General features: G+C 46.2%; 1 protein-coding gene across 20 annotated transcripts in view; it reads left to right on the forward strand.

The window, feature by feature from the left end:
- The window catches only part of KALRN (kalirin RhoGEF kinase), a 616,045-nt gene that overhangs the window by 190,382 nt on the left and 406,925 nt on the right, over positions 1–18,738 (forward strand). For all 20 annotated transcript variants that reach the window (XM_032480687.1, XM_032480702.1, XM_032480718.1 and 17 more), the window contains exon 4: positions 15,986–16,178. In XM_032480687.1, the coding sequence (XP_032336578.1) occupies positions 15,986–16,178 (193 nt within the window). The remainder of the gene's footprint in view (positions 1–15,985; positions 16,179–18,738) is intronic.

Below are 18,738 nucleotides of genomic sequence, written 5' to 3' on the forward strand. Positions count from 1 at the left end.
CCCAGGTTAGGATTCCTTTTACTTTCCTAAGCTAATAGGCATCTTAACGGGGACCATTCATTACAGTTCGGATCTGATAAAAAAGTCTATAAAGACTTAATTGTTCTTTGCTCTTGGTGAATCTTTAGTTTTGCCTCTGGGTCTATTTCAGCTGCTTGGCTAGTTGCTCAGTTAGTTCCTGGCTTGGCCCAAAGTGATTGTTAACCTCTGCTCACCTGAACTGAGATCCTTATCTGCCTTCCACTGAGAAACTTGGGTCTTCCTGGAGTTTGTCTCTGGGCAGCAATGCTGAATGGGCCTCTAAAGCTTAGGTGGGGTCATTTATTTTCTTTTTAGGCTTCTGAAGTTTGTGGCTTACCAACAGCAGGCTGATTAGGAAGCTGATGTTTCTGGTCCCTCTCACATTAGGTAAACTTCAGCGTTTCAGGTGAAATAAGCCCCAGCGCATACAGAATTTCAAGAATTCATGCTGGGAAATCAAGATGATTTAAATTTAGTTCAGATTCATTTGGCTGGAATGTTGGAAATGGGAGCACTCCCTGAATATAGATGCTGGAGGGACAGTGTGGTGTTGAGGGAAAGGATTTATTTTTTCCTCGGCAGTTTCCAGATTTGGGGTGGTTTCTTTCTTCCCCGTTACATAATTGTTTGCAGCATGTTTTGTATTTCTCTCTTCACCTGTCATTGGTTAGGTTCTTTCATGTGCCCCTCACTAGTGTTTGGTGTATTTTTGAGCATGTATTGGATCCTTACACTTCATGTTACAATATTTCAGTTTTGTAGAGAGACTGCTTTTAGTACATACGTGTACTTCTGGCAGATTATGTATGCTGCCACCAAGTGGCGGAGTACCTCAGCTCAGCGGCCTGGAAGATACAGATGGGTTTGGTCAGAGGCTCCAAATGGTAATAGTCTACTCTCTCCTCATTAGACCTTAGATTTTTCCAGGCTTTACTTTTTAATTTTGTATTGAAACTTATGTAACCACTAAACAACAATTATTTTTCCTCAACCACAAAATGAGTTTAATATTATCTTTCTTAAGACAATTTTAGTAAATATTAAATAATGTTTGTGAAAATATTTAGCTGGAGTATGTAGTAATTGCCAGTTGAAATTTTATTGCCAGTGGAATTTTATAATGATGCTATTTTGGGGGAAAATGCTTAAATAATGCAGAATCTCTATACCAGTTCTTAACTTCCTTTTTTAAGATAAAATCCTTTAAAAAATTCTTTCCTATTGGTTTGTCTTTAGTGTTAGGTAGATCTGAAGTCACAGCACCCCAAACATACTTATCTCTTGGAATTTCTACTGTCTTCCTCACTGTTTGCATCAGTCACACACATTGAAGATAAAAGTCTTCATTTGTCTTTTCAAACCTTCCCTTTCAGATTCTGTTTTCTTTCTCTGAACGTGGAAAATGAGAACAAGAGAAACATTACTACCTAGGGCTTCTGGGGGCTGAGAGTATAACCCTGGTGAATACACTTACTTGTTGCCGAAAATTTCTGTACCAGTTTGCCACTGTAGCTTTTACTAAAAGAAGAAGGCTTTCCTCTCACCTGTTTCTCTCCATCTCATCTCTTCTTGGATTGCTTTAGATAAAAAGACTTATAAAGAATTTCTTTATGAAAAGAACAGCATCACCTGTGCAGAACAAAATAACTTGAAAAAAATTTGAAAAAGACTTTGAATCCAGAAAACTCATCATGTAGTGGTGATGGGTCCCATCTCTTCCACGAATTCCAGTTGTTCACAAGGTTTTCTCCCTGAGAGGTGACAAATCTCCTGAAGGCAAGGACAAGGAGTCTGGTTTGGCAGGAAGTTTGCAGAGCAGCACCTGCAAGTTGTCTGAATCTCCTTAGACTGGGATCTCCCTGAAGGGAAAGGGCAGTGTCTCACCTCCAGGGTCCTCGGAGCCAACGCCAGGCTCTCTCTTCAAGACACGAAGTCACTGAAGCCAGACCTAGGTCTCCTTGGGATGTTCACTTTCCTTTGTGAGGGGCTGTACCCATAGGGAATGCCCAGGCTGGATGGGTGGACTGGCTCTATGACAGAGGATGGAGCATGGAGGAGCATTGTGCGGGAGCTGGGAGTGGATGCTGTCTCACCAAGGAGAAGTGTTCCTGTTTCTAAATTGAGCAAGTATGACAGCCAGCCCGTTTCTCCTGGAACCTAGACAGAAGCACTTTGTGAGAGCCACCATGACTCAGCTAGGGCAGATGTTCTTCCGAATCATTTACTGACATCATCCAAGTGTGCATCCTGATTGTCCTCCTTCTTCCCCTTTCTGTCAGAGCCTCCCTCCTCCCCCTCCCCCTTACCTCATTCTGGATCAAGCAAGGACCAGCCTTGGTTTTGAGAGCTACTCAAAAACCTTAAAACCAGTCAATTTTCCCCCTTTTGTCTCAAACTATTTTGTGCAGTCCTGAGCTGGAATTTTATCTGTTACATTGACAGCAATTTTTGTGCCAGGTCTTGCACAGAAACTCTTTTTGGCCTGGTGCTCAAGGCAAGGTCTGACCCTAGTGCCAGGTCATGCTCCACCCTGATTCTCTGTCCTGAAAGAGAACGTCCTCTTATCCCTAGACTGGAGGCTGTTTTCCTTTGCAGGATACTCAGGCTTCAGAACTTATTTGCTGAAGATAAATTCCCTGTTTTGGACCTGGAGGAAGACAAGAACCATTCCCCCGACCGCAGCCCCGACTGGGATGGAATCCTCCATTAGGACACCTGCAAATTGGTCCAGATTGAATTCTGTGCATAGATGGGACAGTTGTTTAGTTCTTACATACCCACCAACTTAGAGAGAGGTCAAATAATCCTCTGGTTTTTTTCAGGCTACACTTGCAGACTATTGAGGGCAGTTCTTGCCCTCGGGAAAGCTTCAATCCAGTAGAAATTCCAGGACCCACTAGAGAAAACAAACTAAATGTTTTCCAAGCAGTTGTTAAATAAGTAAACCAATTCAATGGATGTCATCAGAGACAGTTAATTGAATGTATAACCTGAAGTGGATTTTAAAAGAACTAGCTGGATTAGCATCTGAGAGCTTGAGGCAGGAAGGGCTTATAGAAGTCAGCCAGGCCAACCCCTTCCCTTTAAAAAGGTGGAATTCTGTCCAGGGAGTGTAGTGAGCTGCCCAGGGCCATCCAGCTGGCCAGTAGTGTTGCTGGGGCCAGTCACTGCAACCAGACAAGGACAGGACCTGTGGGCCAGCAGGTGGCTCCCAGAGTAGCACACATTGGGGGCGGGGCCTCCCTGGGGTCTCCCGCAGGTAATTATCCCACTGACACACAGCTTTCAGAGCCTCTGAGCTGGCTGTGGGTGAGGGCGAGGACCTTTTTGAGCCCTTCCTGTTTAGTTTGAAGTTCCAAACCTGTCCCCCTTCCTTAGGTTTCTCTGCTGGCTTTCCATGACCTCCCTTGGCGCATTCAGGTTTATACCTGTGACTGAGCCCTCAGAGGGTTTTCCTCCATGGAAATCACTGGGACCCAGGCTGGTGGCAGAAGGAAGGAAGGCTGGCTTCTGAGTGAGGGCCACCTGCTCTAAGGGAGGCGGAGCCCCTGTGCTGGCAGAGCCCAGCAGGCTTGGCCCTGAGGGTAGCTGAGGACGTCTGTGGATGGGTTTATTTGGGCACCTGTGTGTGTGTGTGCGCGCGCGCGCGCGCGCGCGCTTGTGCGCACAGGCACATGGCCTCAGGCTTTCACGTAAGTGATTGTTACTTAAGGAGGAGGAGGAGGAGGAGGAGGAGGAGGAGGAGGGGAGGAGTGGAGGTGTGTGTGGCAGTTTGGACCAAAGATTGTTTCCTAGAGGAAATGTGTGGTTTATTAATGAGGATTCCACCTGCCCAGCCAGGAAACCGGAGCCCAGCTGGAGAGTGGGGGCATCCCCGGGAGAGAGCAAGGAGAGGTGAGGGTGTGGTGAGAGAAAGAGAAAGGTGGTGAGGACAACAGGGATGCAGCCAACAAAGAGGAGGCACTGCTCTGAGGGCGGAGCCAGCACACGCCACACCATTGCAGCCTCTCTTGGGTCAGCTGCCTTCCCTCTTCTCTGCCTCCCCATTTTGGAAAAGTGGCTTAAATGTTCCTGTGGCTTACAGTTGGGGTGACTGAGACACTGTGGTTAGACAGGTTATAGTCTTTGGAATGTGGATTCAATTTTTGGTCCGCTACTCACACATGTATGAGCAGTGATTATAATGACATATTTTTAAGTTAAAAAAGATGACTTAGTTTTTCACTCAGCCTGGGGAAGGGCTGTGTGGAGAGGTTGTGGTTTTTGGTTTCCGTTCGTTCTTTCTTTCCCTCGCTGCTTTGGTTTCCATTTCATTTCTGCTTCATGTTCTGAATACGCTAGAAGGAAGGAACCTACAGCTCTGTGAAGGAGGGTGGGAAATAGGAAAGGAGGCTGCGAAATAAGACAGGAGGTTGCTGTTGGGAAATGGATGTGTCAGTTTCCATCCCACGCCTCTGAACACACCCCTCTGCCACCTGCCCTCCGGCAGCCAGCCCCAGATTTCCAGAAGCAATGGTTCTGTCCTCCTCCTGAGTTTCCAAGCTCTTTTTCTCCTGAGATTAGCTCCTTCCAAGCACTCTGGCCCAGACCAGTCTGGCCTAGAAAGTGGTCGCCTCTTTTGGTGAATGGACGTTGTGTTTCAGAGGCCACGAGACTGTAAGGTAATGACCTGGTGGATTAACACACACCAGGGTTTATATGCAGCTGCCCAAGCTGGCCTCAGTGGGAAAATTCCTTTGGAAGGATGCATCCTTTTGCCTTGGTCCTGCTGTCACCCGGCCCATTTCTGGAACTCTCTTTGGGAGCTCCCTCCAACCTGTGGCATGCTCCTTTGACTCTCTGCAGGATGGCAGATCTTTGTGCTTCTCAGCTTTTTTGGTTCTTGGTTTTTAGAAAGTGTTTTGTTAAAAGATGGCATTGAGGACACGTCAGTATGTGGATGCAGAGGTCCTCCTGTGTTTTTTAGGCCACTGGACCTGTCACTTTGCGGCCACACTTCGGGATACAGGGAGTAAACTTGGGGTCTGAGTCTTCACCTCACCCTATCCAGGGATGAAAAAGAGAGTCAGCCACATCCCTGCCCCCGGCACAGTTGCAATCAGAGTCTTTTGTTTGTTTGTTTTTTCAAATAGCTTCATTTGGGTGGAATTAGTTAGCTGATTTCAAAGAGGTGGAAAACATAAACCTTTTTCATTTGAACTCCATTGCGAGGTCTCCCTGGGACTCTGTCTGGGCAGGAGTTGGTTTTGCTTCTGGTAAAGTTGAGGGTGGGGCATGAGCAACGGGGAGTTCCTAGACCTGGTACCTAGTAGCACTGGTAGTACCTCACCACGGCTGTGCAGCCAAATCACGGGGAACTTCTGAATACTACTGAGCCCAAACCCCAGACCCATTAGTCAGAGTCTCCTCACTTTACAGAGAGGGGATTGAGGCTTCAATTTAGGATAAATGATCACCTTTGGCCTTTGTCCCCCCAAGTCCTGGCATCACAGATCAGAGGTGCAGAGGCAAAAGATGAGTTGTTAAATGGGTAGAAAAGACACAAATTCTTTGGAATAATCATGACCTGGAAAAATGGACAGAACAAAGCAAAACAAAACAAAACAAAAAAACAAAAACAGAACCTCTGGATGGATTAACATAGATCCTGAAGTGGCCTTCATGGCAGCTGAATCACATCATGACAGGAAACCTGCTGATGGTGGACAGCTACCTGTGAGCCTGCCAAGAGAGGTACATGGGAGGCAGGGGGGGCTCCCCTCTCCTCCTTTCAGACATTTGGCCATTCAGGAGCCTGCCACATTGTGCAGGAAGAGCTTGAGGACTGTCTGGGTGACAGAACACTCAGACACAACATTCCTTGAGAATGGCTCATTTCTCGAGGAGGCACAGCCTCCTCCAGTGTTTTTACTGCTTCTGATTATACCAATGAGAAAGCTTAAAGCAGGTGCTAATGTGTCTTTAACACTTTTCTTTACACCTGCTGATTTCTGGTTGTTGAAGAAAGTGGGTGTAGTGTGGTTTGGGGCAGTCAGCATAGAGCCGCTATGACAGCAGCACTAAGGAGCAGAAAGCAGGTTAAGCCACATAGGTGTGGGGGACTGAAACAAAATCTGGGACTCTGCAGCCTGAGAATGGCAGGAGAACTCGGGCACAAACGGGCCAGGGGAACCGTTCTTTCATCGGAACTCCAAGGGCCTTTCTTGTTCCTCAAATTCTGAGTGGAGAATTCAGCTCATAAAGTGATTTCAGGGAGGCGTGGGTACAGCACAGTCCTGGGGAGAGTGTGAATTAGGTGACATCTTGGGGCTACTCTTCCTTCTGCCGTTTGCTGGTTTCTGTCTACTCGTGGTGAGCTGTCTGTGCACCGTGGTAGGACTGACCATCCAGGTCATCCTGCATTGCAGGTCCCACTTGCTCCTGTGGGGCCAGAGCTGTGTGTGGCAGGGAAGTCCTGTCTCAGCCTTCCCGTCCCCTGCCTACTCCTCAGTGGCCAGTCCAGCCCTCTACCCCAGTATTTAATTTGTCTCTTTCCCTGGACTACTTAGTGACTCAGTCTGCTTTGAAAGCTACTTCTGCTCCATCACAGTCCAAGTGCTGGGCCTTCTTGGGCTCCCACACTAGGATTCTGACACCCCACACTGCTGACACCCTGTTCCCTGCAACTAGCACCAACGAAACAGCCCCCAGCAGCACCCACTAAGCAGGATCCTTTGCTGCCCCCTCGCCTGATCTGCTGGCATGGTGCTCATTGCCAGTCTCTGCTCCCCCACCTGCCACCAGGAAGAATCAATGTTACATTTATTCTGACAGGTGTTTTGAGTGAGAATCTGCCAGATGTTCAGAGATATGGGGTGAACCTCAGGGGGGATCACAGAAGCTGGGGCAATGGAGTCAGGCTGTCTCTCTGCTGCCACAGCACAGTGCAACCATGAGTGAGATGGTCCTCACTCATTGGGAAGGGGCTTTGGTCCTCGACACAGGATACCCTGGGCCTTCAAACCAGATTACTTAACATCTGGAAGGACTTTTCTTCCTCCCAGTTTCAGAGTTCGCATGGCTTAATAGAAGACCTGAAGCGGGGAGATTGACACCTGGATGTCTGGCCCAAATGGCCAAAACACCTACCCAACTGTGAGGGAGGTCACTTCCCTGCTCTGGAACTTGTTGCCCTTGGCTCTGAAATGAAGGATTAGCATGAGTAAGCATTTAAGTTCCTTCAGGTTCAAGTGTCTCTCTGAGGCAAAGTAGCACAACAGATCCAGGAATCAAACAGACCGGATTCAAATATGATTTTACCTCTTTCTGGTGACTTGAGCAAGTTACTTAACCTCCCTGGGCTTCAGTTTCCTTAACTGTAGGGCAGGGTAAAAATAGCAGCTGCTTGTGAGTTTCATGTGAGGAATAAATAAGAAAATGCTTATAAAACCCTTAGCAGACATAGATTCTCATGTGCTCAATAAAATTAGCTTTTGTCATTAATATGTGTGTATGTCCTATTTTTATCAAAAACAGCTGCTCCAAGTTTCAGGAGTTTGGCTCTCATTTTCTATTTGTCTTCAGCTTAAGGTTTTGAGCTCCTCCAGATTTAGAGCCCAGATCTGACTGCTGGTCTCCTGCTTCCTTCCTGTCAGCCCCCACACAGCTTCTTCTCCACCTCAGGGCCTTTGCACAGACTGTTCCCTCTGCCTGCATTATTCTTTCTACAGTGTTCCCTTAACTAGCTCCTTCCCATAGTTTTGGTCTCTGCTTAAATGTCAGCTACTCACAGTGGCCTATTCTGACCACCTGATAAGTTGTTAAGACTTAGCGTGGTTTGCATTTATACTATTTATCTAGCTAATATCTTGTGTCCATCTCTCCCCCTAGAATGTAACCATGTTTCTGTCTTATCCACATCTGTATCCCTAGTGCCTAGCATCAGGCCAGCCACAAAGTAAGTGCTCAATAAATATTTGCTAGTTCAATAAATTAATGAATTAATAGGTAATATGGTATATTTATATGATACCATATTATTTATGAAGCCCCTTCATAACTAGGTTCCCATTTTGAAGCCATATAAATCTCTGTAAGGGATACAGAAGTTGATCAGACAGAGCCTGGCTGTAGTTACCCCACATATGACCTCTGTCACGTAGAGTAAGCACACGGTTATGGCAATGCATGGGAAGAGCGCTTATCCCAGAGGGGATGGAGTGGGATGGGGAGGGGTCTAACAGTAAGAGAGGACTTCCTGGAGGAAGAGGCATGTGAGTTGAGCATTGAAATATGAGTAGATGTTGTCTAGGCAAAGATGGAGTTGGGGTGGGCAAGCACAATGGCATAGGGGGATGAGAGGCTAAAGTCTAACACAAAACTGAAACTAGTAAAGAAGTTAATAGAGATGTGTATAAAATGTTGTTTGAGTGAGTAGGGAAGATCAGGGAAGACCCCAGGGAGAAGGTGGCATTTGAATCTGACCCCTTAGCCAGATGGTAATGGGAGTGGTTCACTGATGTGGCCAGGATGGAATCCAGAGGGGTGGTCTGGGCTTCAGTGAGCCAGGGACCTGGGGAGGAGCTGAGGGAGCAGGGATTGGGAGGAAGTGACACTTGGCTCCCTGAAGCCACACCCTGGTCTGAGGTTGTCATCTGTAGGCACGCTGCCCTGCTGCCCAGATCCCAGAGCAAGCCTTGGCTTGAGACACTGGTACCTTACCCCCTGCTCCCCAAGCTAAGGTCTTTGAGTCTTCTCATGTGACAGAAGAGGCAGATCCACAGGCCAGTGAGCAGACAGGTCACGTGAGTATGGGAATGAACTGGGAGTGGTTTAAAGAATGAAGAGTTTAAGCTTCCCCTGAAGGCACTTGAAAGCATTATAAACAATAGTAACAACTGTGCCTAATAAAACACTTTGGGGGCCTGGGTTCAATGGTGGGCTGCTAAACTGTAATCTCTGTTAGCATGGGGTACCACCAGGACAGCAGAGGGCCAGGAGTGACATGCTGATTCATTGGTTCCTCACCGCCCACCATAGAGGCCTTCTGCACCTGACCAATCAGACCCAGGACCATCGTCATAGAGTTCACAGCTCCGTGGGTCAGAGGATGACTCTGGGGCATCAGATGTGAGCAGGACCCACCAGGACCCAGAGAGACACCCAGAACTTGCCCAGAAGTTTAAATAAGGCTACCAGGTCAGGTGTATGATAAGAAGCAGGAACTCCATTAGTGATTTCATGGCAATTTAGAAGTACAGAGGGAGGCCGGGGAAGACAGCTCTCCAGTGGGCATCTGGTTAAGCACAGACAGCTACAATGGGGAGGGCAGCGGCCAGGCCCTTAAGGGAGAGTCTCCCTAGGCCAGCAGAGGAGGAGCTTGGTCTTTGCAAAAAGAACCAGAGAAATGCACTGCAAGGACAGAACTCCTCCCAAGCCAGGGCTTACAATAAATGACGCCACTCGAGGGAGCATGAGGCTATGGAGAGAGAAACCTGCTAACATTTTTGACCGACTTTTGTATAGCATAGCTGTTGGTTCACCTTGCAAACGTTGTTCTGACTGTATAGTTGTGTGTTACCTACTGTTTATTAATGCCTGTCCTCATCTGATTTAGACAAAGTGCGTTTCACTGAACTCTCACAAACCATACCTAAGAGAGTCAACGTGTTATTCGTAGATCACCTGGGGAGACTCCTGGGCCTCATCCCGGACTGATTTTTATCAGAATATCTAAAAGCTGCCCCCTAAATCATGACTCTAAAACAAGTGTCCTAGGTGATAATGAAAGTCAGTGAAGTCTGAGAAGCATCATCATAAAGAGGTGCAAATGCTGTTTTGAGGCAGCATGGGCTCGCTGAGTGAACCTCCCCCCCCCCCACCAAAGACATGTAATGCACAAAAGAGTAAACGCTGTAGAACTGTCTGATCAGTCATCTGGCCGCTCACTATACACTTATGTCCTGGGCCCGAGAGCTCCTGAGCGTCTATGAATCAGTTCACAGCTCAGTTGGAAGGGACTCTAATTTATCACAAAGGGTGAGAAGCTGGCTAAAGGGATCCAGGTCTCCAGCCCCTGTCTGGAAACGGGTGGGGCAGTGGCTGCGTTCTCCCTCTAAAGCAGGGAGCTTGGGGGAGGGCAAGGGTTGCTCACTCTCCTCTCCCTTCTTTAGTGGATTTGAAGGCCTGCTGCTTCAAATTTCACTTTTCTGTGTTCCCATCCTCACCATACACCATGCAAATTCTGCCCCTGAAAATTGAATTTGGGTTAAGAAATACCTTTCAAAGATAAATAACCTAAAGGGAAAAGGACAGCTGCCTGTTATAGTCTGGTGTAAGTTGGTTTGCTGTGGCTGCTCCCCATCTGATCACATGGAGTGAGAGGGAGAGAGGTCTGGGGGTCTGGAGGCTTGGGGAAGAGGTGGGCTGGGGAGCCTCTGTGAAGCTCCGGGTAGCCGAAGAGCAGTGTACAGACCCTTCTTGTTTGGGAGACAGGGCCAGGGGAGGGGGTGCACCAAATGCCACCTGTGATGATTTTGACACATCCTCCAGTCGTCTCAGAGACCAACTAGGAAGACTCTTTCCCTGCTCCACCCAATTCCTACCCCAGTCCCCACTGACACTGCCCTGACCAGTGGGTCCAAGGCCTCTTAGCTGCTAAATGCAATTGTTCTGACCTAAGTTAATGACCTCTCTGCAGCATTTGACACTGTAGTTCCTCCTTGAAATTCTCTCCTCCCTGATTTCTTTGACTTCACTCCTCTCCTGGTTCTATCTAACGTCTCTGCGTTTGTTCCTCAGGCTCATTTACTTTCTTCTCCCATCTCTTAAAATTGATATTCCCATCAGTTCTATCCCGGACTGAGAAGACTGTTCTTTTCATCGTACTTGTTCTCATTGGGCGATCTCATCCACTTCTGTGCATATCTGCTGCCACCATTCATACATTTATTCATTCAGAAAATGTTATTGAACACACCTACTATGTGCCAAGCATGATGATTCCCAAGTCAGAATTTGCAGCCCAAATTTCTCTTTTAATCTCCAAGCTGTATTTCAAATTGCCTTCAGAATTTCATATATATGTGAAATTTATGTATGTATGACTGTGGCTGTGTGTCTTGAGACAGGGATTCAGGTACAAATGATTCATGAAGGGCATTTTCTGTATGGAAAACTTAGAAGGGAGTTAGAGAAGCTGAGTAGGATGGGGTAGAACCGAGCAAGGATGTGGTCTCAGATAAAGTCTTGCTGGAGGCTGACTCGGGGAATGAGAAAGATCTGGAGCACAAGTCACACTTCAGAGTTAATCCACCTTGAGGTAGAGTGTCTGAGCTTTGGCACCCCTGGGTAGGGATATAGCTGCCCAAGCGTCTTCTGGAGAAGTGCACCCATCTGCCACGGGCTAGTCTCCAGAGACGATCTCAGGCATAAGCTGATTGCTGCAGCACTTATGGAACTGGGGACTGGGCCCAGTGGTCAATACAGGGGCCCTGCAAGGGACACCAGCAGCGCCCCCTACAGTGGCTAAGACTCACATAGTACAGATTACGCATCTGGCACCGTTACAAGTGCTTTATGTGTATTAACAAACTGAACCTTTAAAATAACCCTGGAATGTAGTTACTATTATTCACATAGTGAAAAAATTGAGGCGTAGAGGTGAAAAGTAACTTGCCTACGGTTCCTCAATAGGTAGATGATGGAGCCAGGATTCAGACCAAGGAATGCTGGTTCTGGATTCCATACCCTTAACTGCCTCCTCTCCTTCCTTGGTGTATCGAGGCTTAGCCCACACCCGGCACTGTAGGTGCTGGGAATCCAGCAGTGAAGTCAGTGCAAGCATCCCTGCCCTCATTAAGGTTACTTTCCTGTGATGGAAAATGGACAATAAATGAATAAGTTAAACGTATGATCCAAATAGTAATAAGTGCTCAGGAGACAAATCATTCAGGGAAGGGAGGGAGGGAGTACTAGGTGACAGCTGCAGGCTTGATGAGGAAGACTTCACTTGGGAGGCATCTTAGCAAAGATCCAAAGGAGGTGATTTCTCTGCTTCTGCTCTTGCTTCTCTGTCTGGCTGACCCCAATTTATTCTCTCTCTGCACAGCAGCAGGGTAATCTCTCCAAATCACCTGCCCGTGTTTTTCCCTAAATGGCACCCTTTAGTGATTCCTGATTGCCCTTAGGATCAATGCAGCACTCCTGCCGTGGTAAAAGGAAGGCGTGTTCTGATTGGAGGCCTGCTCCACTCCTGACTGTTATCTGCAAGGCTTGCTTCTAACATTGAGATGCCTGGGGCAGAAGTACAAACGGAAACCCATATACCCTGTGTCTAAATATTGAAAATTAATTTAGCGAGCTAACAAACTGTTAAATAAAACGTGTTCTACCCTTCTACCTTGACAGATATATCTTCAGAGCTACCTCAGAGGCCAATTGTGAATTCAGATTTGTTGGGCTCCTCTGAGTTCATGCTGGAACTTGGCAGGACAGGGAGACCTGTCTTCAGCCCTATGCGCTGCATCCTTTCTCTGCCCACCGTCCAGCTCTGTCGTCCACTACAGGGGCATCATGCCTGCTCATGGACACCCCAGTTCCCAAGTCCACATTTTAGCCGCATCTTTGTAAACAGCAGCTCTTTGCCACCCCGTAGGCTGAGGTGCTCACACTGGTGGTATTGCTTACCCGTGGGGGAATGGACTGGAGAGAGAGGCCCACATGGGTCTAGGAAGTAGGCTAAGGACTCTTTGAGCCAAGAATTTTAGGGTTTCAGCTACAAGGAGCTTGGTGTAGAAAGGGGGTGGGGGAAGCATGGACTCTGTGTGGCAAGTCTTCCAATTCCCTGGGGGGAGAGTATGTAAGAGGAAGGTCCAAGCCCAGAATAGGGCTCTCTAAGGCACTCAGACAGCACCCTCTCATCCCTCTCTGCCTCCTACCCACCTGCCTAAGCCAAAGTGAATTACTTGAACTTTCTGAATATGCCATGCCCTTTTGTTTCTGTGATTTTGTGATTTGGCAGACTGTAGAATGGAGGTCATACACTTGGATTCCCTGCCCTAATTTTCCCCATCTCCTATGAGCTCCCTAAACAAGTGCCCTCCTCACTGACCCTCACCCCCACACCCAGTCATGGACACACCGCACGTAGTGGCAACATGGTGAGGTGTAATGTGATACAATCCCCTGAGCGTGGGCTTTGGAGTCAGTGGTCCTGGTTTTGACTCTGTGCTAGGTACTTACTTACTGGTCATGTGACCTTGGGCAAATTCTGCACCTCAATTTTATCATCTCTTATATGGTGATAACCATGCCAAGTCATTGTGAGAATAAGTCATTGTGAGAATAACATGAAATAACATGTGTCGAGTGCCCAGTTCCTGGCACAGAATAAGCATGTGGTAAAAAGTTCTTTGCCCTCCCCTCGGTATGCTCCTTGCTTCAAGCCAAACCCAGAGAGCGCCTTGGGAGATTAGGCTGTTTTCGCAGAAAGATGCCAATCAGGGTATCTCTCAACATTCAGCCTCTGGGCCTGTTTCCCATCTCCTGGGTTAGTGAGATCGTCCTAGACAGTCTTAGTGCCTGATTTCTCTTTTAGTTGTCAGAAATCATTCATTAACAGTATGCAAGCTGTTACTGACCACATTCAGATGTTGGGAGAGTCAAACTCCAGCTCCTGGTCGCGACCCTGACTTTTTGTTGTTAGAGGCCAGGATTTCTCAGGTCAGCACAATTATGGTAACAGCGAGGGAGCCTGAGGAGCAGGTAAACAAGGAAGTCGGTCCTCTCTAAGGAAAAGCAAGACCCACAATAACTGTGCAGTGCCTGGCATAAGTGGCATGCAGCACATGTGAGTCAAGCTAAACAAAACTAAGCTCAGTGAGAAAAGTCACTAAATCCCAATAGAAAAACAGATAAAAGAAATGATCAGGTAAGTCACAGAAGAAATTCTTATGGGCCAATAAGCAATGGAGAGTAATCAAGGGAATGCAAATTTAAATGTAATGCAATATTTTCCTTAGAAAATTGGCAAAGATTTAAAAATTTGGTGACCAGTAGTGATGAGGATACAGTAAGAGGCAGGGTCCTCTCATGCATTGCTGATGGTCAAATAAGTTGATGTGCCCTTCTGTAAAGCAATCATGAAAATGATTAAATAAGCTATGGTATAGGTATAAGATGGACTGTGTGGCATTAACTATAACAGTTTCAAAGAAATTTTAGATAGGAGAAAACACTGTTAGAGTGAAAGGTAGAATGCTATACAGTATGAAAATTATATGCACAAAAAAGACTGGAAGGAAATAGGCCCGAGTATTATAAATCCCTACCATTTGTGCACCTTATATAGATTTTTGAATATTTTAACTTTTCTATAATTAGCAGGTATTTTCTTATAATGGGAAAGAAATTCTGCAATTTAAGAAGCAGTCACATTGCTTTCAGACACTAAGGTAGGAAGAATTATTTATGGGAGACGCTGGCCACTTGCTGACTCAGTAAGTGTCAGAGAAGAGGAGGTAACTCCTCTCCTTTGGGAGGCAGGATTTAAGGAGAAAGAAAAGGCTCAACCTTCCCTCTTGCAGAGTCTAATCCTTTGTATCAACAAGAAGAAATGGAAAGAGTGTCCTTACCTGGGGAGTTTGCTGTGTGACTGGGAGGCCTAACTAGGCTGCCTTATGCTTGAGATAGTCACACAGTCGTAGGAGAAAGTCTGTGACATCTCATCACTGGCTGAGATTTGAGAATGAAGCCTGAAATGGGATTTTGTTTCCTTTTGTAGCCTAAATCCCCCCACTGTGGTCTTAACCTCCAGTAGCTCCAAGCAATTGATAGGTGGTGGTGCAAGACTGTGGGGCATGCAACACGCACAGTGGTTTGGTTTAAGTGAGTACCATATGGGGAATAGGAAATTAATCCTAACACTCTAAGGAAATGCTATGACAGTATTTATATAAACATATGAATTAACTGAAGTCTATTTTGAGTTATAAAATAAACACATAGGTTATAACTGAGCTGTTATAACTGTTTTGACCTTCATTTTTTTCTTTTGATTCTTAGGAGTTATAAAGTCCAAGTGTTTAAATAAACTTTGCTACTTAGTAAGTTATATAGCAACACCTTGATTCACTTAGTCTGATTATTTTTTGGTTTTCAAATGGGTCACTGTCACTTCAGCTGGCCTTGATTTCGAGAGTGGTTTCCCCTCTCTTAACTTCCTGGAATGTGCCTCTTTATACCCTGACTCTTATCATGGAAGTACGTGGGACACCTGGATCCCATCACTGTTCTAATCAGTCCCACACTTAGTCATCTAAGTGTAAGAAGCATGACTCAGCAACCTGATGTTTTCAAAGTTGGCATACATTTTGAACTATAAGTAATACATCTTAAATACAGTGATGTTATCAATGCCTTGTGTACCATCTCTAATTAATTGATAGAATCAGCCTAGAGCCCTTTGTTGAAAAAGAGTCTTCGGCCCAGGTTGGGTTCCGTGGTAAAGTGTTCCAGTGGCTGCCATGGATGTGGGCCCAGGGAAGGACAGCAGTGATGCCAAGGACTTTCTGTCTCAGATCTGAGGGCAGCAGCATCCATGTCTTTAGAGAGCTTGCATTCAAATGGAGAAAAACAGAATTCATCCTAGGAACAAAAGAGGGAAACAAGAATGACAAGAAAATCAAACACGATGATGAATACCACCGCAGTAAATGTCTCAACAAATACATCGACTGCAGGGAAGGCTGAGTTATTTGCTAAGTGCTGGGAGATGGCAGATGCCCGTGGTCAGATGGGGTTCATCTAGAAAGGTTTTCTGAGGCAGTACATTCCAAATCAGATTGGAAGGCGGCCAGGGGACCTGGTGTGAAGTTGGGAGGCTGGTCCAGTTTAGAAGGAATGCAGGTTTCCAGATGCTTTGTGACTGCGCGCTCCACAGTCTCAGCTGCCCCATGGCGGTGCCTGACCTCTGACCTCCCCACAGTGAGGACGTGTGCAAACGTGGCTTCACCGTCATCATCGACATGCGGGGCTCCAAGTGGGACCTCATCAAGCCCCTCCTCAAGACGCTGCAGGAAGCCTTTCCAGCCGAGATCCATGTGGCCCTCATCATCAAGCCTGACAACTTCTGGCAGAAGCAGAAGACCAACTTTGGCAGCTCCAAGTTCATCTTTGAGGTGAGCCCGCCTTCTCTCTCAGCTCCCCTCCCTGCTCCCCTTCTGCCTCACTGCCACTTCTCTCCTGCGCTTCTCCATCTGCACCACCGGCCACAGCTGTCAGGGTCTGATGTTTCACTATTCCTTGGCCACTGTGGCCTTGCCAGTGAGAGTCTCAGAAGGAGATTGTCCCAAGGCAATCCTGTTACTATTGGTGAATGTAAATCAGAGCAATTGTTTTCAGAGAAGACTTGATAATTTGGGTCAAGTGCCTTAAAAAGAGTTTATAGCCTCTGATCTAGTGGTCCTCCTTCTAGGAAACTTTTTAGTATAAAAATTAAACAAAACAAAAAGCTGAAGAGCAAATTATAATTACAGCAAATGTCTACAAAGATGTCCATCACAGCGTTTTTTGCAATAATATACACACATATATCTACATATATTTACATATAGACATATATACACATATGTATAATTTGTATCCTAAGTATCCATTAATTTTGGTGACATTAATACGCAAATACTGTGAACCCATTAAAAGTCATATGAAGTCATATAATCATATAAATATGATTTTATAACCTGCCTTTTTAAAAACAATAATCATGCTAATTTTTCAATGACACCATGTGTCAATGACCATTCAATGACCACGTGTCACTGAAAAGCAAACATGATTATTGTTTTAAAAAAGGTAGGTTGTAAAACAGTATCAACAATATAATCTAAAATTTGTTCTTAAGTGTATAGTGTATGGAAAAGAAGGCTGATAAATACATGAAAATGTTAACAGTGCTTTGTCTGAGTTGGCTGGATTATGGGTGATTTTTGTTTTCTTCATATTTCTCTGTTTTCTTTTGAGAATTTGTATTCCTTTTACACTCAGAAAACATGTTGTTTTTTAACTAGATTTTTCTAGAGGCTATATATGTCCCCTGAGAGTTTTTAAAGACAACACATCAGATTAAATCAATGCTTTAGGAACCTTTGTTCCAGCCAAATTCGAGCTGTTCCCCTTTCTCGGAATTCTCGCCTCATCTCCGAGGGGACGGACCTCGTGTGCACGTGTGCACATTAGAAAGGCAGAGCTGCTCTTCATCTTGTGTCAACGTCCCATTCCAGATGCTTGTCCCCGGGGGCCGGGAGTGTCTGTGTGAGTGATGGTGGCTCCTATAGGCTGTGATTTGAGCTCAACACCCTGACCACCTCCTGACCACAGCAGTCCTCTGTGTAAATAACACCAGAAATTTGACTTGCTATAGAAAGAGTTAACTCTCATGCTCTCCCAGTACCCCTTCCCAACTCTAGGAATCCTGTAGGGAAGTAAATGCTTTGTATATTTTTGGTTTGTTTATACAGAAGCAGTGACAACAGGCCTTTAAATTTATTAGCTGAAGTGACTGGAAACAGTCTTTCCAGCAAGTCCTGAAACTGGCTTCAGCGTAGCTGCTCAGTACTTCCCATCTCCCTGCACCCCTTCACCGTAAGCTGAGCAAGCTTGTCTGCCTCCCAAGCAAGAAGAACAGGGGGTTTAGCTGGGCTTCTAACTTGGAAGAGTATTTATAAAGTAGTGTTTTACAAGTAACAGATGAAGTCCTTAGTGCAGACAGAGGCAGTTAGTGCTACAGAGATGAGAGTCTAGGCTTATTCAAGAGCAGATACTTAATAATTGGTGAACAGAATCACGGGAGACTTCCTGGAGGTGGTGAACTTTGAGCTGAATTGAAAGGAGAAGGGGCTCTAGAACAGTGCTCAGAGTTTAATGTATAGAGTCCCCTGGGGATCTTGTTAAATGCAGATCCTGACTCAGTAGGTGTAGATGGGACCTGAGATTCTGCATTTCTAATAAGCTCCCAGGTGGTACCAGTGCTGCTGGCTTGAGGACAGCAGTTTGACTAGCAGAGATGTAGATTAGCAGAGGTTTGTGTCAATGGCTGCACATTTTGGAGCTTTTTAAAACTACCATGCCCAAGCTGTAGCAGGGCTGGAGCACCAGTGTTTTTGTAAGCTTCCCCAGGAACCTTGATGAGCAGTCCAGTTTGAGAACCCTTGTTCCAAACACAGACAGCTCCTTCCTGTGTCTTTGGAATAAGATGGACGGGATAGGGAGACAAGGAGGAGATGCTCAGGCATCAGCAAGACAGAGGGAGACAAACTGCTTTTAAAGGTTCCAGGAAGGATGCAGCCTTCAGAGCATCCCGATGAGCGCTAACAGGGACTGAGCACGTGCTCCATGCCAGGGCCCCAGGTGCTTTACACATTGTCACATTTAATTCCAGCACAGCCCTAGGAGAAAAGCATTATTCTCTCCATTACACAGAGGAGGAGACTGAGGCTCTGAGAACTTAAGTAGCTCACCCAGTTCACATGACGAGTGACTGTAGGGCTGGACCCTGGGACCCGATATTTCTCTAGTAGCCTCTCTTTCTCCAGGGAGAGAATTGGCATATCCTATAGGAAGGAAAAGATGTTTCTTGGTAAATTGGGATGGTTGCCTGTGCTGTCATTTGCTGCTCTGTGTCCTGGAGACAGACATTCTCCACTCTGCTCTCCAAGAGCTTGTAGGGGGCTCAGGGAA

This window comes from Camelus ferus, chromosome 1 (genome assembly GCF_009834535.1).
Source record: "Camelus ferus isolate YT-003-E chromosome 1, BCGSAC_Cfer_1.0, whole genome shotgun sequence".
Classification (NCBI taxonomy): Eukaryota; Metazoa; Chordata; class Mammalia; order Artiodactyla; family Camelidae; genus Camelus; species Camelus ferus.